Source organism: Epithele typhae (assembly GCF_022376455.1).
Source record: "Epithele typhae strain CBS 203.58 chromosome Unknown BXZ73scaffold_26, whole genome shotgun sequence".
NCBI classification, from domain to species: Eukaryota; Fungi; Basidiomycota; class Agaricomycetes; order Polyporales; family Epitheliaceae; genus Epithele; species Epithele typhae.
The window spans coordinates 318641-344223 of NW_025954217.1; the positions used below are offsets into that span (position 1 = coordinate 318641).

The window sequence follows — 25583 nt, forward strand, 5'->3', positions numbered from 1 at the left end:
TGACATAGTACGGGGCAAAGCGTACACAGTGAGTAATAAAGCTGCACTTGTGGCGGCAAATCCACGTACTGAAGCTTATACAGTGACTCCTGGGCGACGGTGGTCAATCCCTGTGGTAACGTACCGCCAGTAGGCTTTTTCTTCGTCGGTGACGCGGCCAGCGATGAAAGGGATAAATGACGGCCACGAAGAATTTGCAAGCTGTGGAAACATGACAGGATCTTCCATGTCTTGCATCACAATGGGTTCTATGCAGCGTGGATAGAAACCGGCCATCGCCCAGTCGATGATCCACAATGTTCCCTGTCGATCCAAGATGATGTTGGACCGATTGAGATCAGCATGCGAAAACACAGGCGTCCAGTCCATCGTGGGGCGAGGCGGTGGTCCAACTTCCAAGCGTATGGCGTTCGTTCCTGGGGTGTGCTTTGGCATTTACTTCCCAGCCTAGGAAAGCGGCCACATTGCAGAAGCGACGGAAATGGTCCATGGATCGGAACGGGGCGTATTCCGTCTCGCCAAAGACAATGCCTTTCGCATGACCAGAGTCTAACGAGCCAACGATGAGGGCAGCAGGTGGGGCGAGGGCGCGTAGCTGTTTGATGAAGAGTCGTAGCGTGCAAGCCACACGAAATCGACGGAAGAAGCTGAGGCGGTCCCAACATTCCCACAACGTCTCGCCGTCGATGAAGTCCATGAAGAGCCAGTCGCGGGAATCGGATTCATGGATCCGTGGAATGGGGATGTTCGTGTTTTGTCGAGCGAACTTCATAGCTGCAATTTCTGAGCAGTCGGAAGTCTTCATGATCAGCAACGGCGAAGCACGCCAGACAGTGAGGGAAACTGAAAGTTGGAGACCGAGTCGACGCTTGAGGTTGTCCGCCCACGTGGCATTCAGCTCGGTGTTCATAATGGTTGTGGCGTCCATCGGAGGGAGGTCGTTGGGTTCTGCGTCAATCTGAGAAAAAGCATCTTGTCAGCGCAGTGGTGATGAGAGATGGCTTATTACGCACGTTTTTGTTCACCTTTTTCGTTGGAAAGGCAAAAATAGACGCTAGCAGATCTATGGCAAGCTCTGAAACCGACACGACCAGTGCTCGGATGGAAGGAGAAGGCGGGCGCGCTGCGGGACGGCTGCATCCGGCTGATAAAGAATAAGACGAAGTGTATTGCGACAATGGCTGACCCACCGATATATTCCAAAACTCGTCAACACCTCCTTGGTAGTCAGGCTCAATGGAAAGCAGTCGACTCCGAAAGAGAATTCCGTTTTGGCCTTCATTCCGACAAGACTCAAATGAGCCAGCGAGTGGTCGCGAGGGAGTTGGTCAATTTTGGTGAACACCATACAGACCGTTGGGGATGTAGCGTGAACATCATGGAAAATAGATCTTACAGTATCATCCATGCCGCGCCCATCATCGACCACGACTGTGACGTCCGCAGGGCAGGGGCTTGTGCGTACATGAGCATTGAATTGAACGCGTGTTTTGTCTTCGCGGACATATGGTGAAGACAGAGTCTGGGGAAAAAGGGAGTGTGAGCGACGAAAACTTCGAAAAGTTGTGCCACTCCTACCAACAACGACTGAAGGCAACTCTTCCCAGTTTGAGGAAGCCCTGAGATACCCTTAAGAGTGGGTTTGGAAACCAAGATAAGACGAACCATACCGTAGATGACAACATTCATGGTAATGGTGCGTTCTGGTGCATTCCACAAGTTCAGTTTGAAGGGGGCCATAGTCGCCTGCACAATCAAGACAGAACCGGAGAGACGGGGATAATGGCGAAAGTATCGCAGAGGGCCTGAGCGGATGAGACAAGTGGTAGGTGGCTGTCAATTGGTACTGAAGTCGACACGATTGAACACGCCGTCCGGGTAAAGTGGCGGCGCGGGCCGGCGGATGAGTGAGGCGGCGCTTTTCAAACTTCCGCTGGCTCCAACCTGAATGTTGAATGTTGAATGTTGAAGTACTCTGCCATGCCGAGGGGGGGCTCGTACATAACGTGGTGTGGAGAGGAACCAGCTGCGTTATAAACGTATGGAACGGTGGGGGGCGCTTCACCCGCCCAAATTAGATATCCGGCTGCCTCATTTGGAAGCCATGATCCCGGTCGTGGCACTCCAAGCGGAGCCGCTGCCGTCCTCGCCTCTCCCGCTCCCCGCTGTGCCTCGGACTGCCCTCTCCTTTCCGGACGCTCGAAATGCCGCCCAATCGGTCCGAATACCAGCCCCTCACGCAGAGTGTCGACGACGACGAGGTCGATGTTTCCGAAGGGCTCGCTCAGCCCTCACGCGGCCTCCGGCGGTCACAGCGGCCAGTCCACATTGACCTCAGCAAGCTGGACAATGCCTTCAAAAGGTGTGTAATCACCTCATAAGTGGGAGAGTATAGGGGTGAAGCTCCGACCCCTCAGGTGGACGGAGTCCATTGCGCAGAAGGTGAAGCGGAAGAAGAAGGTGGAGGATAACTCGAAGAAGGATATATGGCACAGCGTCTTCGAGCCTCAGTATGTCGCCTCAAACACCTACGGTGGTCTGGTATGTATTCTAGAATTCGCGATGATGTATTGTCTCCGACCTCGGGCGTTGCGTGTAGGTCAAGACATTGGACCACAAGCCTCCTATGACTGCAGCGGATTTCGAGGTGTGAGTTGCTGCTCAGCTTCCTGTGTCATCCCTGTCTCATAGCCAAGTTACGTGCAAGCTGTTCGCGATGCTATTGCAGAGGGTATCCACCCCAAGATGATTACGAAGGGGTCTTCTGGGTCGTATTTCGCTCGTGCCAAGCTGGATGGTCGGATTCAAACGGTCGCGTGCGTCATATGCTTCTCTCCCACTCCATTCTCTCCTTACCCCGCATGCAGTGTGTTCAAGCCCAAGGACGAAGAACCCTACGGTCGTCTTAACCCCAAGGTAAGCAGCCATTCGACGCTACTTTCCTCGGTTCATGAGTCAAACGCAATTCTAGACTACCAAATGGCTGCACAGGCAGTTCCGATGGCTCATACCCTTTGGTCGTGCATGTCTTATACCCAATTTGAGGTGTGCACGTCCAACCACGACCCTCGGCGGAGTCTAATGACTTCGCAGCTACATATCCGAAGCGGCTGCATCATTACTGGATGAGCGCATGAGCTTAAACATCGTTCCAAGGACACAGCTAGTTTCCCTATCAAGCCAGGTGAGGTTACATTGTTTTTGTATTGGCTGAGGAGAATGTTGACATGATCGTAGGCGTTCTTCTACGACTGGTTAGACCGTAACGCTGCGAAGAAAGGGAAACGTTTGCCGGATAAAATTGGCAGTATGCAGTTCTTCCTTCATGGTTTCACGGGTACGTGGCACCTTTTTTCGAAGGTGATGTCTGTTCTGCAACTCCTTCGTCTTAGATGCGTCGGACTTCCTTCGGCAACATCCTTGGCCTGGTCGAGCCATCTCGGACACCTTTGGTGATGTCAGTCATAGGAAAGGCGGCTTCCAGAAGAAGTTCATGACAGCACTCAAAGTGGTGTGCGGAAAGACTGGCGTCGAGGATGAGTTCTTTGACGAAGACGAGGACCTAGACACTCGCCTCTACGACAGCTCTGAAAGTCGTACCGGTGATCCATTTTACTGGACTCCTGCACTGCAGGATAACTTCCGCGAGGAGCTGGAGAAGTACGTCATCTTCTCCACGGTGGTCGCAACGTTGCTGACGTGCGTGGTCGACCTCATAGGCTTGTAATATTAGGTACGTCATGCGCGGCTCCTGTGAATACTCAGGACTCATTTTCTCCTCCAGATTATCTAATGCTGAACACTGACCGCGGGGCGGACAATTACATGATCAAGTACTGCGAGGTCGATCACTCGAAATCGCTCGTAGATGTCGCGCCCTCAAGAATGTCACGACCCGACATGCCGATGATGACAGAACTTCGACGTGCGGACACCATGGGCAGCAGCAACACCGTCACCGGCCCGTCAGCGTCCCCGATGTACCCCCAAACCCACGCAACGGCGAACAGTGGAGATTACACGAAGCACCCGCACCTACACATCGCCGCCATAGACAACTCACTGTCCTTCCCCCACGAGCACCCCAAAGGTTGGCGGTCGTATACCTATGGATGGCTGTACTTGCCAGTCACTATCATCGGACGACCATTCAGCCAGAAGACGCGGGACCATTTCCTGCCTTTGCTTACGTCTAAGGCGTGGTGGGCAGAAACGACATTCGAGTTACGGAAAATGTTTGCGGTGGATCCTGACTTCCACCCAAGATGTTCAGGGTTCGTTATTTTTCGCAACCTGTACGTGATGGGCGATTGATGCCATATCATACAGAGGCAGCTTGCTGTCATCAAAGGACAGGCGTGGAACATCGTACAATCGCTCAGACATGCGGTAAGTCCTTCCCTCCCATGCGAATGTCATCCACTGATCCCACATTCAGGACGAAGGTACCCCATCGCACGAACGCCGTCCACATTCCGGCGCTGACGTTCTCTGACAGGCCCCCTCGAACTCACCCGGCGCACCAAGGTCCTCGTCTGGGACGACGAAATCCCCGTCACAGAGGACATGATCCCGCTCCCGAACCCGGACGGCCACAACGGGTCGTCCTACTCGGCGCAGCTGCCGCCCCAGGGGCCCGCGCTCTCCCCGCACGCGTCGATCGCGTCGATGCCCCCGCTGCCCACGCAGCCGCGCCGGACGCGCTCGCACTCGCACTCGGTCTCGGGCTTCCCGCCGCCGATGCGCCGGCTCGCGACCGACGGCGCGGGCATGTCCCGCCCCGTCTCCTTCTCCGCCAAGTTCCAGCGCGTGCACCCGGCGACGACGGGCGTGACCGTGCTCGAGCATATGGAGCGCCTCGACGCGGTCGAGGCCGGGCTCAAGCGCTTGGGCGTGGACGACGCGGTCGAGGAGGGCACGGATGACGACGGCGAAGGGGAGGAGGTCGATGTCGGCGAGTCCTCGTCGTCTGCCCCTAGGCAAGCGGCGCAGGGGACGCCGTCGTCCGCGCCTGCGACGCAGACGGCGTTTTTCGCCGGCGTTGGCGCGCTGACGCCCCCGCCGCTCTCGCGCCAGTCGTCTGTGGAGGCCGCGGCGTCGAGCCTCGGCATGCTTTCGCCGGCGTCGGGCGCGGAGCGGCTGCCCGTCGTGCACGAGGGCGAGGCCGCGCTTGGAGAGGACGACGAGGGCAACGCAGACCTGGCGATGTCGTTCGCGGAGGAGGATCTCGCGGCGATGTCGAAGAGCACGGGCCACATGGAGCGGCACGCGCCGCTGCACACGCGGTGGGGGAGCCAGCAGGCGCCGCTGGCGGAGGAACAAGACATGGACTGGATGCACCACGACCCAGCGGAGAGCCCGAAGACGAAGACGATGATCGTGGAGGTGCGTTGCTCGTAGAGTCTGGTTTGCGTGGTGCTGATACTTGAGTTGCAGCGGTTGGAGACTGTCGATGTCAAGCCGCTGTGTTCTTGTTGGTGATGGGTTCGAGGGATAGGAAGGACTGGATATACTGGATTGATTGTACACTTGCTGTCGAATGCTCTCTCGCCTCGCTCGCCTCGTCTCGCTCCACCTTACTCTGCACATGGTCGACCTCATGCGGCTTGTAATACAGTATACAGTAGATAAACACTAGCAGCCCACGACCCCGGACAGGTTTCCGCTCTCACTCGCCCTCTGCCATGAGCCATGATGCGAAGTCGTCCAATCTCGACTTCTCGTTCTCGTCTCCGTTTCCGAAGTTGTCGCCGTAGCCGCTCCGCCGGAACCGCTGGCGGCCTGCGAAGAGCGAGGCCTCTATCCGACGTCCGCCGAAGAAACGGCCGTTCATTTTCTGGTGCTGCGGTCAGTGCATAGGACGGGGCGCGCGCGAGTGGGGGTAGGCGGATCGCTCACAATGACGCATGCCTGGGCACTGAGTGGGTCCTTGAACTTGACGGTCATCACGCCGTCCGCTTCCTCCTGTCGGAGGGTGTCAAGCGTGAGCGCGAAGAGTGGATGGCGACAGAGCACGGCGACGCACATCATAGAGCACCACGTTCGTGACCTCCCCGAGCGTCGAGCACTCCTCGCGCACGTCCTCCTTCAGGTCGAGCAGCAGCGACTTGTCCGCCTCGAGCTCCTCGAGCGTGAACATGCGCTTGAGCACGACGACGCGCTCGTGCTTGCTCGCCGCGATCGCCTTGTCCTCCTCCGTGATCGCCGGCCCGAACCCGTCCTCGTCGTCCCACTCCCCCAGCTTCCTGCGGCGACGTGAGCCCCCGGCTCGCGCGGACCCAGGTCGCCCCACGCACCTCTGCATCTTCCCTATCCGCCGCGTCGCCCGCTTCTTGTCCGTGACCGTCTTCCGCGGCCGCGCCTGCGCCTGCGCCTGCTGCCCCTCCCCGCCTCCCCCACCCGCACCCCCACCTTCGTGCTTGTGCCCAAACTCGGCGCGCTGCACGCGCATGCGCGTCGCGGGCTCGCCCACACGCAGCTCCGCGTCGTCGAGCATCGTGATCGCGAGCGCGACGCTCTCCGGCTTGAAGTACACGACGAGCGCGTCCCCGGAGAAGCCCCCGTCCTCGCGCGCGTACAGCTTCACCTTCGCGTCCCCGCCGTCGTCCTCCTCGATCAGCCCGAACCGCCCGAACCGCTCCGCGACCTCGTCCGCGTCCGCGTCCGGCGGGAGGCCGGTCACGTACACCGCCGTGTTCTTCGAGGGGGCGGCGGCGCGCCGTCGGCCTTGCCGCGTTTGGTGCTCGGGGAGGTGTAGTTGTCTGGCGGGTCTCTGCGCTTCTTTGTCGTCCGTTTGAGCACCGGCGCCGCGGGGGCCTGTGGTGAGAGAGCGGGGAGCGGGAGAAAGAGAAAGAGAAAGAGAAAGAGAAAGAGAAAGAGGAGTCGGGTGGCGCGGGTGGCGAGGAGGGTGGGGGAGGACGCACCTCTTCATCGACGCCCGCTACCGAGTACGCGGCCTGTTGTGCCTTGAGGAGGTCCTCGTCCAGCTTCACAGGGGACGACAGTCGGGGTTTTAGTGCGGTCAGGGTGTGGAGAGCGCAGGGACTCACCACCGGGACCCATGCGCCTTTCGCGCCGTCGTACTCCAGCTCGGACCCGTCGTCTTGCTCGAACCGCCACGTCCCCGCATTCCGATCGTAGTGCACGCGGGGATCGTCTGCGAACGCCGCGGCTGGGCTTCTGCTGAGGAGCCACCTGTGAGGGCGGCGGGAGGCACACTGTCCTCGGTTGACATTTGCGATGAAGAGTCGGATAGCGAGAAAGACACCGAAAAAAGCAAGAACAATACGTGCACGAGAAGTCGATAGCAGGCCAGACAGAGAGGTAGTAGAAAGAAGATCCAGACGGTCGAAGTGGTGCGCAAGCAAGGGCGGGGAATGGCGCTGTGACTCTGAGGTGCACGCCGCACGGCTCCGTGGGGCGCTTCCCAGTGCCCACGACATCTAGGAGGACAACTCCAGGACTCGGTCAAACGGTCTCCTGGACATACACATCGACGGCCATGAGTTGGTGAAATGCGGGTGCAGGTGCATGGCTTGATACGAATGCTTGAATTCATACCCCCAGGTGCAGGACAGCACTGCGCCGAGACAAGAGATGCTGCAGTTGAAACCATGGTGGATTGCAGTGTCTACTAATCTACTCTACTTGACCATGATCATAGGGAAGTAGGCAGTCGGATCATGGGGAGAGTCCTCCGCACGCTGTGGTTGCCACTTCGTAGCAGACGGGGGCAAGGGAGGAAGCTGTGACGTCGAATACGCCTTGCGGGCGGCGGCAATGGTCGTAATGGCCTCCGTGAGATCGAACGAGGTTTGGGCGGTGGGAACGGGAGCGCCTTCTGCGACTTCTGCCTCGGTCGGAGGAGCAATACTGGAAGGGAGATTGGCGGACAGACATGAATGGACATGAACGGAAATCGGCGGACAAGAGGATCAAGCACGTACACCTGCTGCGCCCTTGCGTGCTCGAGCATGAGAGTCGAGAGCTCCGACTGCGTCACCACGGAGAGCTGAGGGTACGCGCGGCGTACATCGCGTTTCCAGTACGGGTTCTGGGCGGGGTCGGACGCTGAAAGGCGTGGTTGGATGGCCGCCAAGCACACTGCCAGGCGTGTCGAATGGGCTCACCTTTGGTTGCGGGCGTGGCGTACCTCTCCGGTCTCGAGGCGGGAGGCGGGAAACGGTGGACACCTTGGATGGGCAGCCCGCTGGAGATTTCCGGGTCGACAACAATCGCGTCCCCTACAAAAGTGGTGAATTTGGAGGTGAAGACACGCAGCAGGAAGTGGCGCACTGAATTTCTTCCAGAAGCCCTTGGGACTGAGGTGGTAAAGAGTGTGGTCGGCGACCTTGCGGGCAGCCATGACCAGAACGCAGCGGACGGGAGAGAGAGCTTGGTCGCTGCCACCGCGCGGGCGGTCGACGCGGGAGTGCCCGCCGGTCACATGGCTGGAGTTCCCGCGCTCGCCGCCAAGTCTCCACCACACCCTCCCACTTCGTCCCCGTCCACAGCGCCGGCCTCCCAATACGCACTCTCTGATTCCCTCCCAGCATCGCCGAGCCATGTCGGACCACCTTGCATGCACAAAACGCGTCCACGCGCCCCGCCTTGACGTGATGTACAGCGTGGCCCATTCTGGTGCCCGCTCTGACGGCGCGTATGGGGCCAGGAGGCCAAACTTCGCCGCCGGACCCGGTCTCACTATGTTTGTCGCGCTTCTCGTTACGGCCGCACTCATCTCCACGGTCTGCCTGTGTCGGCAGCAGCAGGGTCAAGCCCCGAAACGGCGTCATCCTTTGCGCCTGTCGATCTCTGTCGCCTAGATCGCGCAATCCCGAGCCCCCGGTTACAACACCTCGCGACATCCGCCCCCTTCGCTTTCGACAACTCGCGAACCTCGCACAGCTCAATCCTACTCTTCCGCGTGAGTCGGTCATGTCACCATCCGTCGCTTGTCAGATTTAGACGAAAAATTGGCTGCCCCGCGCATATAAGCCTCCATGGAGCCCTCCGTCGTCTTCACCTCTACTCCCCCGCCCGCTCTCCCTGCATACCCTCACCTCTGCTCGCAACCTCATCGGTATACCAATGACCCAGCACACAGTCGCCGTCCCGGCCTCGGTCCTCGCCGCGTCCGACGCGATCACCCTCTCCTCTCTCTCCGCCCCCCTCGTCGCTGCAGAGCAAAAGTCGGCCAACAAGTCCCCAACTGCGCCCCGCGACCCGCACGTCCTGCCCACCTTCTCGCGCTCGCAGTCACCCATCCTCTACCTGCCCCCGCTGCTCTCCTCCCTGCCCGAGGGCGTCGTCCACCCCGGCTACCCGCTCTCGTCCCCGAAGTCCGCAGGGCGGGGGCGCGCCCAAGCCCGCTCTCGACCGCGTCGCGCCTGCCGACGATCGACCACGCCTCGCTCTCGCTCCACCGCGCGCTGCACCACTTCCGGCCGGTGACGGACGAGTACGCGACGGTCCCGTACGCGGACGCGTTCAACTGGGACGAGTTCGAGCTCCCGGAGGACGAGGAGCGCGAGTGGTACTGCGTCGCGTTCCGGAGCAAGCGGCGCGACGGCAGCGACGGCGGACGTGAGTCCCTCTTTCCCGCGTCCGCTCTGGCCCTGCGAACCCCGTCGCCGGGGGGCCGACGTGTGCGGGTCTCTGACCGTCGCTCGTTTCACTTTACCCAGCGCTCTACGACGCGGACAAGAAGGCGCACGAAGAAGCGGTGCAGAACGGAGGCGTAAGTCCGCGGCCGCTCTCAGACCGCGTCCCCGTTCGCTCGCTTACCACCTTCTTTTCCCTCGCTCCACCCTCACCTTCGCGTCACGCACACGACCTCCGCCCCGCAGCTGATCTTGTACTGGTACGGCACCCCCCATCCCACCAATGGGCTCAACCTCGCGACCTGCATCTGGCAGTCGCGCGCGCATGCCGCCGCCGCCAACTCGCGCCCACACCACGTCCGGGCGATGCGCCTTGCCGCCGCGTCGTACGAGCGCTACGACCTCGAGCGGTATCGGCTCCAGAAGCGCAAGGGTGAGCGCGGCGTCCACGTCGAGGCCTACGACGGTGGGGACGTTGGCTGGTGAGCGCGGAGAATTGCGAACGGTCTTGGAGGAGTCGATCGAGCTGCCCGTGATTTAATGGAGAGCGAGCCCGGACCGCCGCGATATGTTTGTCTAAGTTATACTGTTATTCTTGCCCCGTTGTTGTCCATATGCTGTCGTCCAAGGCTATACACGAACTCGCTTGGTTCTTAAACTTTAAATCTCCGAGCGGACGGAAGAGCTCGACTTCGAGTTACCGAACCCGCAAGATCCGCAGCGTAACACGATGCATGACCAGTGCCAAGTCTTCCGGTCGTAAGGTCTCCCCGGTTGAAGGCGTAACGCCATTAGATCGGCAAACTAATTTGCGGGTGAGCACGATGCGGAATGCACACGGTTCAACGTTACGTTCAGGGTGGACTCAATGACTGCCCGGTGGACCAGCGCGCGGACTTGAAAGCACCGGAACCAGTGAACATGTGGGCGCCTCAAATACTCCGCCGACGAACGCGTTGAGAGAGAACCGTCTGGAGACGGAGACGAGGCTCCTCTCAAGATCTCAACACCCTTACCCTTGATGCCCAGGCCGCATATCTGCTTCTCGGTATGCAGGACCCTATTGGGCAGCGCTCCGGGTACTGGCTCGGACGTACCTATCGCTTGAGGGCTCAAAAGTGATGTGCTACGGGTAGACTCTACATCAAGTCGCCGGGCGGTAACCATTCATGATCAAAACTGAAGCTACAATGCGGTACGAAGTCGATACAAAGATGTGTCGGATAGCAAGTAACTCTGTTTGACCCCAATAAGCGATGGACGTGGAACATGTGCACAAGTGAGCTCACGCGTGCGATACGCGCCAATGTCGGTTCTCATTTCTCCTCTTTTACTTCCTTGGCTGCATCTTGAGGGCGTCCCTCGGGGGATTTCCGGGACGCCTCGCCGTTCTGCATGACCTGGTTGAAGGCGGATCAAAGTAGGCCACGCACAAGGCAGGCCACATCTCACCTCGCCGCCACCTTCGGAGTTAGGACCGAAGAGCTGCTCCGCCGTGGTGTCCACGTCTTCGGATACCTGCAGAGGGGAAATATAGATCCCTGGAGCTGGCGCGAAGCTCGGTCTAGGTGGAGAGCGATTCGAGAGAGACGCCTGAGTGTTCGGCGGCACGATAGGTGTAGATGGAGCAGTGATGTCGAGCGGAGGAGACGGCCAGATCGGATTTCCACCACGAGGAGCAAGAATCCACGCAAGATCTTGGTCGTCGTCCTTTGGGACTCGGGAATGCATTGAGGAGGTGCGAGATGCGTCAGGGCCTAGCTCGGATTTTGCAAAAGTATGCGGAGGTCCGCCGTCTTGTTCCAATGTAGCATCAGGGTCGAACATGGGACTTAGAATATCGGAGCTATGGTGAGAAGGGAAGGGTCTGACTGCGGTTGGCCCCAGAACGCGGCTTCCGAGTCGATGTGAGGTGAGTGGGGAGAGGACGAGGGGTCCAAGACGAGATCTGTTCGGTCGAAGCGCTCCCACTTGAAATCGAGCGTACCGACGTCGATTACTGGTGTGGAGAGTCTTGATCCAACGAACATGTTGTCGGAACGAGAGGCCCGGATGTCGGACAGAAAGCACGGCGACGGTGAAGCAGAATCTTGAGTGCGATGAGATGGTTGGAGAAATTCCCTGGGCGGCGATGGCGAGAGCAGTGATGAGGAATGTGGAAAGGGCGTGCACGATCAAAGTGCCATAGACGAGGAGAAGTTAGTGGCGAGTGTGCAAGAGTATTTCTCGGAGCTACTCCCGAGATGATGAGCTGGGGTAGGCTGTGTGTTGGCGATAGTGGCATTTCCGGCAATGGGCAAACAGTCGGGCGAACAGGACGAGGAAAGGGAAACTGTGGTAGACATGAAGCAGGTCCAGGGGTCGAAAAAGGAAGTAGAGGGTGAGCCGATGGCACTTGATCGCCACTTTCGTTGGGTATATGCGGGTCAGATCCTGCCATATTCTGCGCGGAAGGAGAGAGCAGAACTCGGAGGTTATTGGGCGAGGACCTATGCGCGTGATTAGGAGGTGATACAACCTTTGAAGGGGCGTACAGAGACGGGAGTGGCTCTTGCACTTGAGTTGCACTTGCGCATATATCCGGGCTCTGAGCACGACGTGGTGCGGAAGCAAGCCAAGGCGAAGGGGGTGTTTTGATTTCAGCGTCAAGAGAGTGCCCTCAAGCCAGGGCGGAAGGTTTGAACGAAAGTCGTCTGAGCTATGGGAATCTTCGTGTGTGGACCATATTTCCTGAGAACGAGTCTGCCTTCCCCTCCCCAGTACGGCTTGTGAGTCCATCTTCAGAATGGAAAATTCGGAGCCTAGTGAACTACGGTTTGACTCGAGGGCAGGAGACAGAAGAAGATCCGACGTGGTCGTAGAAGACGATGAAGCAGCCCGACGAGAGCGCTTTCGTGAACGTTCATGCCGGCGAGTGTGTGGAGGAGCGAGAACATTGACGGTTCGAATCATTTCGTCGTATCGAGAGTTCAGACCTTCTGTTTTCTGTCTTTTGGAGAAATGGGAGAGAACTAGTGCAGCAGCTCCAAGTTCTCGCACTCAGTTGCACATTAATAGATGGACGCACCGCTATCATCTTCAGGAAACGTCTCGGCAGTGCGTTTTGATGATCTGTGAAACGGAATGATTATTGCTTAGTTCATTTGGAGGGAGGATCCACTTACCTTTGGCGGTGTCGCCCGTAAAGATGTCCTCGTGCGCTTTCCATGCATCCAACAGACGGCGAGGACTCCGAAACAGCAAGTGGGGGCAGGAGTCGTGGTAGTCCTGAGAGAAGGTACTACGTTCTCGACGCGTCGCGCGCAGTCGCGTATGTCACACAGCACGTGCGCCTGTATCCCTGCCCGAGGCTTGGTAAGGTGTAACGTAGTGGTACGGAGAATTCGGAATTCTGACTACACCGCTGATTGCAGCGCGACCGTGACGTGCTGCTTTCTCAAGACGTGTCCAGAGCGCGTTCAACACCGACTGGCCCAGTATTCGAGGAGTAGTACTGGAGGGCAATGCACGTATGCAGTGGGACTGGCAGCTGGGACGGCCAGGTTCGCCACCTTCGAACTCGGTCAATGCTGGTCAGTGTCGCAGGACCGTGCAGCTGCGTCCGTGCTCGGGAAATGAAGTAACTTCTGCTGTGATCCTGCTGACTGTACATGCTAACCTTGGCACCTGTGTCCGGCACCGGAAATAAGCCGACGCAAGAACACTTATCTCCCTCGAGTCCCGGTCCCTGCTCCCGTCCACCAACCCCTCATGCCTCTCAAGCCAGGCATCATCGCGGAGCCTCCGGCGCCCCCTCCCCACCTTCTCCGTCCACAGTCTCGGTCTTCTCGCTTGCTCTATGCTGCCGTAATCGCTCTTTCATTCGGCTATTATCTGCTTCTTCACCAGCGTTCCTCCTTCGATTACGCCACCCTCCGCTCGGGCTGCACACGAGGTTCAAACCAAGGCTCAACTCGCACGCGCGTTCCCTCTGGCTCCAACAATCCCGCATACCTCATCCGGGCTACCCATGGCGCAGTTGCAAGCGAAAACGAGATTTGCTCGGCATGGGCGTGGACATCATGAAGGCGGGTGGAAACGCGGTGGATGCGGCGGTCACTACGACTTTATGTACCGGAGTGGTGAACATGTTCTCGTGAGTCCTTCCTTTGCTAATCATGTGAGATTGTACCCATATCATGCGTCAGGTCTGGCATTGGTGGAGGAGGGTTCATGACGGTTCGCGTCCCACCCTCAAGTCCAAATGTATCGTCGGAAGTCTATGCCATCGACTTCCGCGAAACCGCGCCCGCGCTCAGCAACGAGACAATGTACGTCGACAACCCTTTGGCATCGCGATTTGGCGGTCTCGCGTCGGCGTACCAGGCGAACTTCGCGGTCTTGAAGAAGCTCATCGGCGATGGGGCATCTTGCCATGGAAGCAACTGGTTGAGCCTGCAGCACGATTGGCAGCGGGATGGATTGTTCAACCGGAACTTGAGCGTAGGATGACTGTGAGTACTGCATATCATCTGCTGTCGTCGTGCTCACGAGCATGCTCCCAGTGGTTCCCCGATATGATGCTCAACGATTCCGATTGGAGTTCCATCTTCGCGCCCAACGGCCGCCTTCTGCGTGCAGGTGAAAGCATCCATCGGACCAACCTTTCACGAACGCTCTATACCATCGCGGAAGAGGGACCCGACGCCTTTTATAAGGGTCCTATTGCCGACGCCTTCTTAACAAAGGTTCGGTCCACGGAAGGCATCATGACGCACGAAGACATGGAGGGCTACACGGTCAAGGTTTCTCGGGCTCTAAAGGGTACTTACCGTGGCAAGAAAGTCTACGTCCCACATGCACCCACGTCTGGTCTTGTTCTCCTTCACATGTTGAACCTATTGGAGCACTACGGCGACTTTGTGGAGGAAGGGAGGACTGTGCTGAATGCACATCGGTTCCTTGAGGCCATGAAGTGTGAGTTGCGATCTATCTCCTGTCTGGAGCTCCCCGGGCACTCATATTTTGGTTTAGTTGGTTTCGCAGCCCGGTATGTGTGCTGGTGCGCAAGTCAAACTACCGCTGAGCTTTCATTAGGACTGGATTGGTGACCCGGCATTCCACGACAGCGTCGAGCACATCAACTCCATCCCAACGAAGGCATACGCGGATCAAGTTTTCCCGAACGTCACGGACGTATGCTCATTCGTACCATTGAGACCGGATGGATGGTGATGCCTGCCGCCTACAGGACCGTACCCACTCCCCGGAGTATTATAACCCCGTCTATGACGCTGTTGAAGATCACGGTACTGTGAGCAACATTACTCTTTCGCTACTGTGGACTCGTTCCTCAAAAGATTTTTGACAGAGCCATTCGTCCGTTGTCGATGCCAACGGCATGTCTGTCTCAATTACGAGCACGGTGAACCTCATTTTCGGCTCGGGAGTCATGGACCCTGTGACAGGCGTGATCCTGAATGACGAGGTATGCTTGTGATAAAACTTTGGAGGAGGTTGTGTTAATAAGCTTGGAAGATGGATGACTTCTCCACCCCCGGCATACCGAACGCTTTCGGTCTTTACCCGTCACCGTGTACGTGCTATTCCCTGTACTTGCGAATGAAGCTGACCTACTTCGTATTCAGTCAACTATCCGGAGCCGGGCAAGCGACCACTGTCCTCTACAGCTCCGATCATAATTGAAAGCGAAGACGGAGCGTTCTACGCCTCCCTGGGGGGCTCCGGTGGCTCCCGCATTTTCCCTGCAGTGTTCCAGACACTCCTCAACCTAGACTGGGGAATGGACGTCAGTGCGGCCATAGAATACGGGCGCATGCATGACCAGCTGTTCCCCTTAATCGTCGACACCGACGACAGTCTCCCCGTCACTCTTTTGGATGGCCTTCGGCAGCTCGGGCACAACATATCCGGTAAGCGGCCGCATGTGTTTGCATGTGGATTCTTCTGATGCCGACTATAACGTAGTTGCGGACTCATCGCGCGTTGCCGCGGTTATCCAGGGTATCGTCAAGGTCAACGGTACCTTATTTGGTACGTGGTTACCTGTTGCCACGGCGAACGATTACTGACGGGAGCATTCTAGCTGCGAGCGACTCAAGGAAGAATGGCATCGCTGCCGGATACTGAGAAGTTCGGGTCGTTACAGACGGCGAATCTCAAGAGTCGCCATTATATATACATGTAGACATCTATACCACCAGATAATGGGGAAGTTACTTTAGGATCTTTATGGAAGACACGCCAGTGCCATGATTCCTCTGTCATGTACAAGGTGTGTCTGATCGGTTAGCCTCCGTCCGCGGTTTCCGTACTTATTTTCTGGTTTAGGATCACATGTGAGATTTACGTAGCTAGCCGGCTTCGAAGCTTCAAGGCACGTTCTAGGGCAATCAAGCATAGCCATTTCACGGGCCGTCGAGACGCGAACCACGAGACCACCACGCACAGCGTGATGCGGCGGTCGGGATAATCTTCGCGCGATAATTCCCCCGAGCAATGCGCGTCCCCTGCGGGTAGTACTAGTAGAACTCTAGCGGAATGTCTCCGAGAAGCGATGATGGACATGGCGCGTGAGCCATTCTTGCGCATATATACTGGAGCGGAGAAGGGGCTGGTCAAGGTCCGTCACCGCTCTCCTACACTCCGGTCATGTTCCGGGTTGCTGCTGTCGCCCTTGCTGTCGCCCTCGCGCCCTTCGTTGGCGCTGCCGTGCCAGAGTGGGGACAGGTGAGTCGCTTCTTCGCATTCCTAGCTTCTCGGTCGACTGACTTGATGCGCTCTGTAGTGTGGTGGACAGTCGTGGACTGGAGACACGAGTGCGTATTGCGCTCCTACTCCTGCGACTACAGTGTATCACCTGACAAGGGGTGCAGCTTGTGTGTCTGGGACTGTGTGCACCGTGATGAACCCTTTCTACTCGCAATGTATTCCGGGCACAGCGACTACGACTACCACCAGTGTAGCGACCACTACGACTACGGCCGGGACTACGACTACGACCGCGCCGACAACAACGGCTGCCCCTCCCAGCGCGACTGGCTTCGTCAAGGTGTCCGGACAAAAGTTCACTCTGAATGGCAAGACATATCCACTCGTCGGGTGAGATGATCCACTCTACAGCACTTGGTCTCAATGCTGACGAGATATGAAGGACGAACTCTTACTGGGTTGGCCTCATGGGCTATAGTACCACCGACATGAACAAGGCATTCGCCGACATGGCGGGTGCTGGGGCGACTACGGTCAGGACATGGTGCGCGTGCTTGTTATGGGTCAAAGAGATTGCGACCTAATCTTACTCCAGGGGCTTCAACGATGTCACGAGCGCGAATGGGATTTACTACCAGCTGTGGTCGAACGGGAAAGCGACAGTGAACACTGGCTCCACCGGACTGGAGAACTTTGGTGGGTGAAGACTGTTGGTCTCGAGGCTGGCCAGCTGACTCTACCCTTCCTTAGATGCCGTTATCGCCGCCGCGAAGGCGAACGGTATCCGCCTGATCGTGGCACTGTGAGTACAACGGCTCGTATACATGAACGTGGGGCCAACGACCACGCATTGCGCAGGACCAACAACTGGAGTGACTACGGCGGGATGGATGTCTATGTTTCACAGATTGCTGGTAGCGCGAACCACGACCTCTTCTACACGAACTCGGCCATCCAGGTGAGCTGAATGTATCGTCGAAGTCGCTGATGACCTCGTACCTGAACCTATGGGCATAGACGGCATTCAAGTCGTACGTCCAGACTTTCGTCACACGCTACAAGGACGAGCCCACGATCCTCGCGTGGGAGCTGGCCAATGAGCCAAGGTGCAAAGGCAGCACGGGGTGCGTCACTCTCAGGCTGGGCATTATGAAGCCGCACGGCTGAGCAGTCAGCATTCGGATTTCAGTACTACATCCGGCACGTGCACGACCGCCACCATTACGCAGTGGGCGACCACCATGTCAGCGTTCATCAAATCCATCGACTCGAACCACCTCGTCGGAATAGGAGATGAGGGCTTCTTCAACCAGCCCAGCAACCCGAGTTACCCTTACCAGTGCGTGTTTGCAGTCTCCGGCGCAGTGGAGTGCTTTGCCACTTACTATGCCGTACCTTCAGGGGATCCGAGGGCATCGACTTCGATGCCAACATCAAGATCAGCTCTATCGACTTCGGAACTGCGCATGTAAGTTCCGAGAGACAGGTGTAGTCCTTATTCCGAATGAGACGCTGACTTCCATTTCGCCGTGACAGCTTTACCCGGTGAGTACGGGTAAGACTCGAGCATCATTGTCCGATTCTCACGTGGTTCACAGGTGGGCTGGGGTCAGACGAGCGATCCGACCGGGTGGGGCTCTCAATGGATCAAGGACCACCAAACCTCGGGGGCGGCGGTCAACAAGCCAGTAATTCTCGAAGAGTTCGGCGTGACGAGCAACCAGGCGTCTACGTACACGGCATGGTACAACACCATCATCAGCTCCAACCTCGCCGGCGACCTCATCTGGTGCGTGTTTCTTCGAATCAGGCAGCGCGTCGCCGTTTCTCACCACCCGTCTGTTCTTGCAGGCAAGCGGGCTCGCATCTCACGTACACAAGCACGCCAAACGATGGCTACGCTGTGAGTCCGTGACCTTCTCATCCTAGCGGGGGTATTGATATATGTGTGGCTTTCAGGTCTATCCCGACGGAGATGTCTACCCAATCCAAGCTGCCCACGCCGCTGCGCTGAAGGCCAGAGGGTAATCACGTGGAGTACCGACGGGGTGGTCTACGAGAGGATCTCGTCTTTGTCAAAACATATACAGTGCCTGTGTCTTCCCGTCGTTATGGAAATTAGTGGTATTATTTCGCTGTCTGGTCCCCCGAGTGGGCGCATGGGAATGTGCACGTGGTGGCGATACCCTGAGGGGCCCACATGGCGGCTCCGATGGCCAGTACTCTAGTAAAGTCACCTACTGGCACTGGGCCTTGCCGCAGCTCACCTTCTCCTTTGCCTCCCTGCTTTGGATCCCCTTGGCACGTTCTCGCCCATTTTCGCGTGTCGTGTCGGAACCGGTTTGGCTGGCTCCGACTATCCGAATTCCTGCGGCCCACGAAAACCGGACTAGGTCACTCCAGTCGCTACCGATTCCGAATTGAACGCTTCATTCCGAATTCAAGCGCCCCTGGTCCCATAGTTCAACCTTTGGCCCGCCGTCTCCACGTCGGAGCCAGGTATAAAGTCCCTTCCCCAGGTGAGAGACCCCACAACAGCTACTCGCCTGTTCCTCCCACCACACATCCTGTCCAATGTCCCTGTTCAAACCATCTGTCCTCAGCCGGGGCGCCCGTGCCCGCATCTCCGCTCGGACTGCTGCGTCACTCAACCCGCGGTCGGTCCATAGTGCGGCCCCGACTGCTACAGGCCGCGTCCAACCTTCGTCTTCTCTTCCCACCGCCAGGACTCTGTCCACGTCCTCCGCCTCTTCGCCCCATGTGTCCCTAGACACGCCCTTCGTGTCTCAGGCTCGCGCCAACAACATCCCTCCCGCGGAACCGTGGAAGCGCCATCCGAGCCAAGACTCGCACACCCCCGTCGTCGCCTCGTTCTTCGAAAAGGCGACATGCACGTGGCAGTACATCGTGTCCGACCCTGCGACCTCCGAGGCGGTCATCATCGACTCGGTCTTGGACTACGACCCAGCTTCGGGGGCAATCAAGACGGCGACTGCGGACGGGTTGATATCGTACGTTGAGCACAACTCGTTGAAGGTTACTAGGATCCTGTGAGTTCTTCCCTTCATTCGTTCGCATTTTTTCCGGCGCGGATTTGGCGGTTTGTATCCTGTAGCATCCATGCTGAACCATTGCTCCGTTTGTAGGGAAACCCACGCGCATGCCGACCACCTCACCGCCGCCCAATACATCAAACAGCAGCTGGGCGGCAACGTCGCGATATGCATAGGCAAGCGGATCACGCAAGTGCAAGAGGTGTTTGGGCCGCGATATGCGCTCGACAGCTCCCTCTTCAAGGACGCATTCGATGTCTACTTCCAAGATGACGAGGTGTTCAACCTCGGCTCCTTGTCGTGTCAAGTGTGGCATCTGCCCGGACACACTCCCGATCACGTTGGCTACGTGATTGGCAAAGCTGTTTTCACCGGAGACTCGATCTTTAACGTGAGTATCTCCGCGCGTCCAGGCTGCACTGTCCTCGTTACTGATTACATCATAGCCCGATGTTGGCTCTGCCCGAGCCGACTTCCCGGGAGGCAATGTCGAGACGTTGTACTCCGTGAGTCGCTCATTTTCGCTGTTTCAGTTCGCGAACATTGTGCTCATGCTCATATATCCACACCAGTCGATGCAGCGTCTGCTGTCCATGCCCGAAGATTACCGCCTGTATGTCGGTCACGACTACCCGGTGGACCGCAACCACACGTGCTTCAGCACGGTGGCTGAGCAGCGTGAGAGGAACAAGCACGTCAAGGTGGGAACGGATGCGGCGACATTCATCCAGTTCCGCAGGGAGAGAGACGCGGTTCTTGGCGCTCCACGTCTATTGCATCCGTCGTTGCAGGTGAACATACGCGCGGGTCGGCTGCCCCCGGCAGACGAGCATGGCCTTATTTGCATTCGTACTCCTGTGAAGACCGATTTGAAGCTGTAACTAGATACCACTAATTTTGATGGCCGCGCGCTTCAGCGTTCGTGGCTGATCTCCTCGTTCCCAGGGTGCTCTCTCTCCGGACTCCGAGCCATTCGTCATGTATAAGACGCATTTCATCCCGGCGTTAAGGAGCTATTGCTACCTTCATGGGAGGGTCCCGAAGCCCTTGCAGATGTCCAGAAGGTGAATGTGTCACACGCCTACGGTATGGCTGTGCCTCGAACACCAGCGATTCGGACTCGACGGGCATCGTCTGTGTCGCAGACCTTGCGACCCGGCGTCCCGCGTGGTGATCCCAGTCCTTACTTGATTAATTGACCAGAGACGGCAGCTCGTCTACACAAACACGCGTGCGCTTCACCTCGTCTCCCCGAGGGCATAGTTAAAGACGAGGTTTCCTACTCGGCTTCGACGCCTTTTCCTCTGAGACACATCTCTTCCCCATTGCTCTACCCAGACCCCTTCAAGATGCGCACACGCGACATTCCCCTCGAGATCTGGCACCAAATCATCGCTCAGGCGTGCAGCGACGGCGGACGCACTGGAGCCGCCATAGCGCGCGTTTCACACTTCTTCCACAACGCCTCCTACCCCGTACGTTTCCGCTCTTTGGCGTTCAGCACACTCGGCCAAATCCACCAATTCTTCGCCTACATCCAAGCGTACTCCTCCTCCAGTTCGCAGACACCGAAGATCCAACACCTTCTGCTCTCCTTTTCCACCCCGACCCCGACGACTCCGACGCCAGCGGATGACGTCGGCCCCGCGCTCGACCTGGCCGATCCCTACCTGTGGTACCGCGTCCGGCAGCAGCGCGAGCTCGAGAAGGCCGCCTGGGACAGGGAGTTCACCGCGCTCGTCTCCGCGCTGCTCGCGCTCGCGGCGCCGACGCTCGAGACCCTCGCCGTGCTGCAGTCGGACGGGCACGCGCTCCCGGCGCTCGCGCACGCCCCGCCCCTGCCGCGCCTACGCGAGCTGACCCTCCTCATGGGTATCGCGGCCATGCTCGACCACCGCGAGATGCACCTTTGCACGCAGGCGGAGAATTCGACGATCCCCGGGGCCGTGGCCGAGGTCGACGACCCCCCATCCAACGGTATCGGTATCGGTCGCGCCCCAGGGATGCCTCTCGGACCCACGCCGTTACACCATCCCGCCGCTTCCCCGCTCCCCGCCGCACCGCCGCCGCCACCAACGCTCACGCGCGCACTCCCCCGGCGTTCGAAGCACCAGCTGGAACGCGTCCGCCCGGGCGCGCCCCCGAGGACGGCGACGGCGGGTGCGGGTGCAGCGCCGTCGCGCTGAGCGAACGCTTCCCCGCGCTCGAGCGCCTCCACCTCGTCTGCGGCCGGCACCGCGACTGGACGCTCGCGGACGCGCTCGCGTGGCTGCCGCGCACGACGCCCGCGCTCACGCACCTCCGCGTCTCGAACGCGGCGTACACGCACGGCCGCGACGGCCGCCTCGCCGCGTTCCTCGCGCGCGCGCTCCTCCCGGCGCGGGCGCCGGCGTCGGGCTCGACGGGCGGGCGGGCGATCATCGGGGTGCGGCGACGGCGATGGGGGCGCGGGAGGCGGGCGAGCGCGGAGAGGGGGCAGGAGAAGGGGAAGGGTCGGAGGAGGCCGCGATGCCCGCGCTGAGGCGCGTCATCGTGCACTCGGTGCCTCCCCCCCGGGGCCGGTGCGAGAACCGTACGCGGACTACCGCGCGCTCGTGGCCGCGGTTCGCGCGGTGGGCGCGGCGTGCGAGGGCGGGGCGGCGGGGGACGCGCGGGTGACGTGGGTCGAGGGGGGCGGCGATGCACGGGAGTGGGAGGAGGCGATCGCGGCGCAGTGGGTGGACCGGATCGAGGGCGGGCTCGGATGCTGGGAGGCTCGATAGTTGGGATGCGGTGGAGTCTGCAGGCCAGTCGCGTTGTGAGGATGGCTTCCGTGATTCATTATGCGTTCGGGTATGCGGGTGGTTGGTAGAGTTGTGGACCTAGTGCGTGTGTAGAGTGGGCGTTTGGCGCTCGTTATTGGAATATGGCATGTCTGGCCTTGTCGTACCCCATGATGTGCGGTGGAGCATCGCAAGATCCTCTGCACCATCTGATTAGCCATCTGGGTATCAAGGCCGTCTGTTGACACTACAGACAGGTGAGGTGAGAACGCTGTATTTAATGAGGAGACAGCGTACGTGTATGACATAAGTATGCAAATGCTATTTCAAACATCGTAGTGTGCGAGTGCCTGTGTCATCCAGCGTCAAGCAGGGTCAACTACTCTGCAATATACCGCTTTAGAATGTCATCCTCGGGTGGATGTAAGTCAAACTTGGTTACCCGCGCTATGGATCCACATGCGTCTTGTGCGTCGAACCCGGCGGGTTGATGGCTTTGCGAGAACCCGCCAATTTACTGTGTGGCTACACAAGAAGAAATGGAAACTGTGCACGGTTGTGCACAATATTACCCTCGTTGGGCGATGTGCTTGGATGTGCAGCGTCAACATAGGTTTGATGTATGCCGGCTCAATCGGTCGTTGCAGTATCCTAGAAACCAGTACGAAAAGGATACGATAGGTGTCAGACAATCATCACTGAGGGCTTTGGTACGTGAGGTGCTCGCCACGGACGTACTTTGGAACGCGTTGAACGTTGGATTTCGAACGTAATCCATGCATGACGCCGCAGTGGCACGCGGGGGCTCGAAATACCCTCGTTGCATAGATAAAACTTCATGTCCTAAGTGAGCTATCTGATCCGCCTGCCTGATGAGTCGAGAACAGGCTTCCTCACCTCAGCAGGATGCTCTGCGAGGTCGTACTGGCACTTTCAACAGGCTTCGAGAACTAATCAAGCACTGCCGAGTGCCGCTTGAGCCAACCTGCCGCAACGATGTAGCTGATGTGGGCTTTCTGAGCCCTCCGTGCTGTTGAAGAGGCAGCAGATGTGCGGCAGGCCGAAGGCACATGGAACGTCGTACGTGGGAAGCGGGAGGATGCCAAACTGGGCGCGATCGGCGTTCGGAGCGCTGACGTCGACGCCACAAAGAGGCAGCCCACGTGACCGTGACGCATCCGGAGGGAGAAGTTCCAGTGAGCTCGCCGGGATCGTTCTTCTCAGCGACCATCACCTCCTCCCTTCACCTCCGTCTGGGCTTGACTCGCCGAGGGCCCCTCCTGCGACCGCCGGCACTCATAAGCTGCTCTGAGCTTGTCTGTCCCTTTGCTTCCCCCCTCCGATCACCCACCCACGCTCCATTCACGATGGTGTTCGGAATCTGGTTGAGCTCTGCAAGCAATTCAAAGGAGGCTCTCGTCGCCAAGTTCAGTTTGACCTCGGCGGAGACCAAGAAGGAGATCCCGGCCGCTCCCCAGGAGGTTCAGGCGGCCACTGACGCCAAGCCGAAGGAGGTCGAAGTTGCGCCCCCGAGGCTCCCGCTGAAGCGTCCAACAGTGACGCTGCATCCCAGTGAAGGCGTTATCTATCGTCGAGGCCACCCACCCCGCCTCCGACGCTGAAGCGGCATCTCCTGAGAACTCGGACGCTCCCGCCCCGAAGGATCGTGAGGTTCCCCTTGATGAGTCCAATGAAGCCCCGGCGCAGCCTGTTCCCCCGGTCTTGACCCCCTCTTCCACCGCGACGTCGAACTCAACATCTGCGTCGGTATCAGAGGCACCCCCAAAGCCAAATGCGCAGAAGCGTTTCTCTTGGCGTTCTCTGGTGCAGCCCAAGGGCGTCCATGATCCCAAGCCATCCCTTCCGTCCCACCGCGAGGAAGCCGCCAAGGAGGCGATCGCCCGCCAGGAGTACGTCGAGCACAAGATTCTTCTCTCTCGCTCAGATAAGCGCGCTCGGGAGTCCGCGCTCGTCGTCCGCGATCTTATCGTCGGGCCGTTCGCGGCGCCGTCTCTCGCTCCGCCGAAGAACACCAGGGTAGCGGTTACTGGAGCAGCGGCCACGAACGCCCAGAAGGTCCGCAAGGTGAAGCAGCAGCTGCTAGAGCCCAAGTCCGCCCAGAAGGTCATCGAGCAGCTCCGCCAGTTGCCCAGCTCGGACGTCCCTGTGGCGAAGACAGTGGAGGGAGTGCAGATCGCAGTGCTCTTCCAGGGTCCAATCCACGCTGTATGCTTGTCGTGCTCCGACGAGGAGGCTCACACGAAGCACTTCGCGAAGCTGGACAAGGTCGCCGCGTCTTCCGAGCGCCACGAAGGTCATACCAGGGAACGTACCCTCGCGGCAGACATCGCGAGCGTCACCATCACCTCCCTTGACAAGATTCGATCTGTTTTGGGCGACCTTAACATCGTGAGCCTCATCGCAACTCCGGGACTGGGCTTCGGCGATCCGGTCGGGTCTCCTGGCATTCTGGCTGGTGCAGTTCCTACGGCGAAGGCTGTTCTCGCAGGCGTTCAAGAGTTCACCCCCCAACTTCTGGCGCTCGGATACGCGACCGGCCAATCCATCCTTCCGTCCCATGAAGGCCTATACCCTCCGACCGACCGGATGTCTGTCATTACATGTGAGTACGTCGAGTCATGTTAAGTCCCTCTCTTACCTGTTCTGGATAGATTGGTGGGGGCTCGAAATCGTGATTCCAGAGCCGTCCGTGAAGTACCTCGGGGTACGTACCGGATGTTCTCCTGTTTGTTCTCCCGCGACTGACCCTGAAGCACGCGCTGCAGAACGTGCCTTCCATCGCGCACACGGCGATCAACTTCCTCACCGCACTCTCTGTCGCCAACGACGGCGTCCGTGAGATCATGCCCTTCGTTCGGTACATCTCCCAGTACATCGACGCGGAGTTCAATTCGATTCAGCAGCAAGACAAGGGCAAGGGCGTTGTGTGCGCCGCGACTGGTGATGCCCGCCGCGCTCGTGCCCCGGCCCTGGGACTTCCCCGCCGCTCCGCCGTGAGCTCACAGCCTGTGGACCCCAAGCAGCCGGCGACGCCCTTGGATCCCAAGCAGTCCGGACCAGGGCCCATCCTGTTCGACCCTCCGCTTCCGAGCCCCGGACTGGGACTGGGACCCATGGGCGTCGCGTCGGTGGAGGGGCAGACGAATCGGGAGCCGTCTGATGGCGTGCCCGGCCTCACGGTGACGCCCCCTACTCCGCCGGTCTCTCAAGTTCTGGAGCAGGCGGGGGCAGCACAGGCACCGGCCGTCGCACCGCAAGGCAAGGCGGAAGCGTCGGCTACTTGCGCCGCTCCCGCGACGTCGCCCACGGAGAAGGCGGGGGAGGTGAACGTGGCGGCCGCATAAGGACGTTTGGTGCCTGCCGCACCCGCTCGGGCTCGGGCTTTTTTCCTCGCTGACCCTGGTTTCGTATACCCCGGATCCCACCGTTCGCTT

At 58.9% G+C, this 25583-nt stretch overlaps 10 protein-coding genes across 10 annotated transcripts; 7 read left to right on the forward strand and 3 right to left on the reverse strand.

Annotated features, from left to right (window-relative positions):
* Nucleotides 1-75: 75 nt before the first annotated feature.
* On the reverse strand, nucleotides 76-910 carry BXZ73DRAFT_47430 (uncharacterized protein; the record flags this gene model as incomplete). The annotated part of the gene is given in 2 exon segments (XM_048019873.1): nucleotides 76-426; nucleotides 440-910. The coding sequence occupies 2 exon segments, from the start codon at nucleotides 908-910 to the stop codon at nucleotides 76-78; spliced, it is 822 nt and encodes a 273-aa protein (XP_047877611.1).
* Nucleotides 911-2204: 1294 nt separating this feature from the next.
* On the forward strand, nucleotides 2205-5481 carry BXZ73DRAFT_101722 (phosphatidylinositol 3 and 4-kinase-domain-containing protein; the record flags this gene model as incomplete). The annotated part of the gene is made up of 15 exons (XM_048014984.1): nucleotides 2205-2362; nucleotides 2418-2541; nucleotides 2600-2649; nucleotides 2697-2816; nucleotides 2868-2916; nucleotides 2972-3045; nucleotides 3094-3184; nucleotides 3238-3337; nucleotides 3393-3660; nucleotides 3720-3733; nucleotides 3785-4274; nucleotides 4332-4389; nucleotides 4439-4445; nucleotides 4499-5385; nucleotides 5437-5481. 15 exons carry the CDS (start codon nucleotides 2205-2207, stop codon nucleotides 5479-5481), a joined length of 2535 nt encoding a protein of 844 aa, XP_047877612.1.
* A 187-nt stretch (nucleotides 5482-5668) lies between these two features.
* BXZ73DRAFT_101723 (uncharacterized protein) lies at nucleotides 5669-7503 on the reverse strand (the record flags this gene model as incomplete). Its single annotated transcript, XM_048014985.1, has 7 exons — nucleotides 5669-5836; nucleotides 5899-5964; nucleotides 6026-6245; nucleotides 6297-6742; nucleotides 6924-6986; nucleotides 7050-7194; nucleotides 7490-7503. The coding sequence occupies 7 exons, from the start codon at nucleotides 7501-7503 to the stop codon at nucleotides 5669-5671; spliced, it is 1122 nt and encodes a 373-aa protein (XP_047877613.1).
* Nucleotides 7504-7643: 140 nt separating this feature from the next.
* Nucleotides 7644-8365, reverse strand: BXZ73DRAFT_101724 (21 kDa subunit of NADH dehydrogenase; the record flags this gene model as incomplete). Its single annotated transcript, XM_048014986.1, has 4 exons — nucleotides 7644-7872; nucleotides 7947-8070; nucleotides 8130-8243; nucleotides 8296-8365. The coding sequence occupies 4 exons, from the start codon at nucleotides 8363-8365 to the stop codon at nucleotides 7644-7646; spliced, it is 537 nt and encodes a 178-aa protein (XP_047877614.1).
* A 725-nt stretch (nucleotides 8366-9090) lies between these two features.
* On the forward strand, nucleotides 9091-10088 carry BXZ73DRAFT_90216 (uncharacterized protein; the record flags this gene model as incomplete). The annotated part of the gene is made up of 4 exons (XM_048025557.1): nucleotides 9091-9341; nucleotides 9368-9585; nucleotides 9687-9739; nucleotides 9849-10088. The coding sequence occupies 4 exons, from the start codon at nucleotides 9091-9093 to the stop codon at nucleotides 10086-10088; spliced, it is 762 nt and encodes a 253-aa protein (XP_047877615.1).
* A 3264-nt stretch (nucleotides 10089-13352) lies between these two features.
* BXZ73DRAFT_90217 (gamma-glutamyltranspeptidase) lies at nucleotides 13353-15731 on the forward strand (the record flags this gene model as incomplete). The annotated part of the gene is made up of 13 exons (XM_048025558.1): nucleotides 13353-13619; nucleotides 13670-13737; nucleotides 13790-13947; nucleotides 13968-14095; nucleotides 14147-14556; nucleotides 14628-14631; nucleotides 14679-14777; nucleotides 14833-14895; nucleotides 14953-15069; nucleotides 15120-15177; nucleotides 15230-15514; nucleotides 15570-15635; nucleotides 15688-15731. 13 exons carry the CDS (start codon nucleotides 13353-13355, stop codon nucleotides 15729-15731), a joined length of 1767 nt encoding a protein of 588 aa, XP_047877616.1.
* A 522-nt stretch (nucleotides 15732-16253) lies between these two features.
* Nucleotides 16254-18341, forward strand: BXZ73DRAFT_47412 (CEL4a mannanase; the record flags this gene model as incomplete). Its single annotated transcript, XM_048019870.1, has 14 exons — nucleotides 16254-16331; nucleotides 16390-16420; nucleotides 16478-16703; nucleotides 16756-16857; nucleotides 16909-17009; nucleotides 17064-17115; nucleotides 17172-17271; nucleotides 17331-17437; nucleotides 17503-17652; nucleotides 17715-17781; nucleotides 17850-17858; nucleotides 17912-18102; nucleotides 18165-18216; nucleotides 18273-18341. The coding sequence occupies 14 exons, from the start codon at nucleotides 16254-16256 to the stop codon at nucleotides 18339-18341; spliced, it is 1335 nt and encodes a 444-aa protein (XP_047877617.1).
* A 546-nt stretch (nucleotides 18342-18887) lies between these two features.
* Nucleotides 18888-20247, forward strand: BXZ73DRAFT_90219 (Metallo-hydrolase/oxidoreductase; the record flags this gene model as incomplete). Its single annotated transcript, XM_048025559.1, has 5 exons — nucleotides 18888-19073; nucleotides 19104-19363; nucleotides 19460-19757; nucleotides 19813-19872; nucleotides 19939-20247. 5 exons carry the CDS (start codon nucleotides 18888-18890, stop codon nucleotides 20245-20247), a joined length of 1113 nt encoding a protein of 370 aa, XP_047877618.1.
* Nucleotides 20248-20715: 468 nt separating this feature from the next.
* Nucleotides 20716-22128, forward strand: BXZ73DRAFT_90231 (uncharacterized protein; the record flags this gene model as incomplete). Its single annotated transcript, XM_048025563.1, has 3 exons — nucleotides 20716-21343; nucleotides 21475-21791; nucleotides 21889-22128. The coding sequence occupies 3 exons, from the start codon at nucleotides 20716-20718 to the stop codon at nucleotides 22126-22128; spliced, it is 1185 nt and encodes a 394-aa protein (XP_047877619.1).
* Nucleotides 22129-23495: 1367 nt separating this feature from the next.
* BXZ73DRAFT_101729 (uncharacterized protein) lies at nucleotides 23496-25493 on the forward strand (the record flags this gene model as incomplete). Its single annotated transcript, XM_048014987.1, has 4 exons — nucleotides 23496-23648; nucleotides 23707-24751; nucleotides 24801-24853; nucleotides 24915-25493. 4 exons carry the CDS (start codon nucleotides 23496-23498, stop codon nucleotides 25491-25493), a joined length of 1830 nt encoding a protein of 609 aa, XP_047877620.1.
* Between the last annotated feature and the right edge of the window lie 90 nt (nucleotides 25494-25583).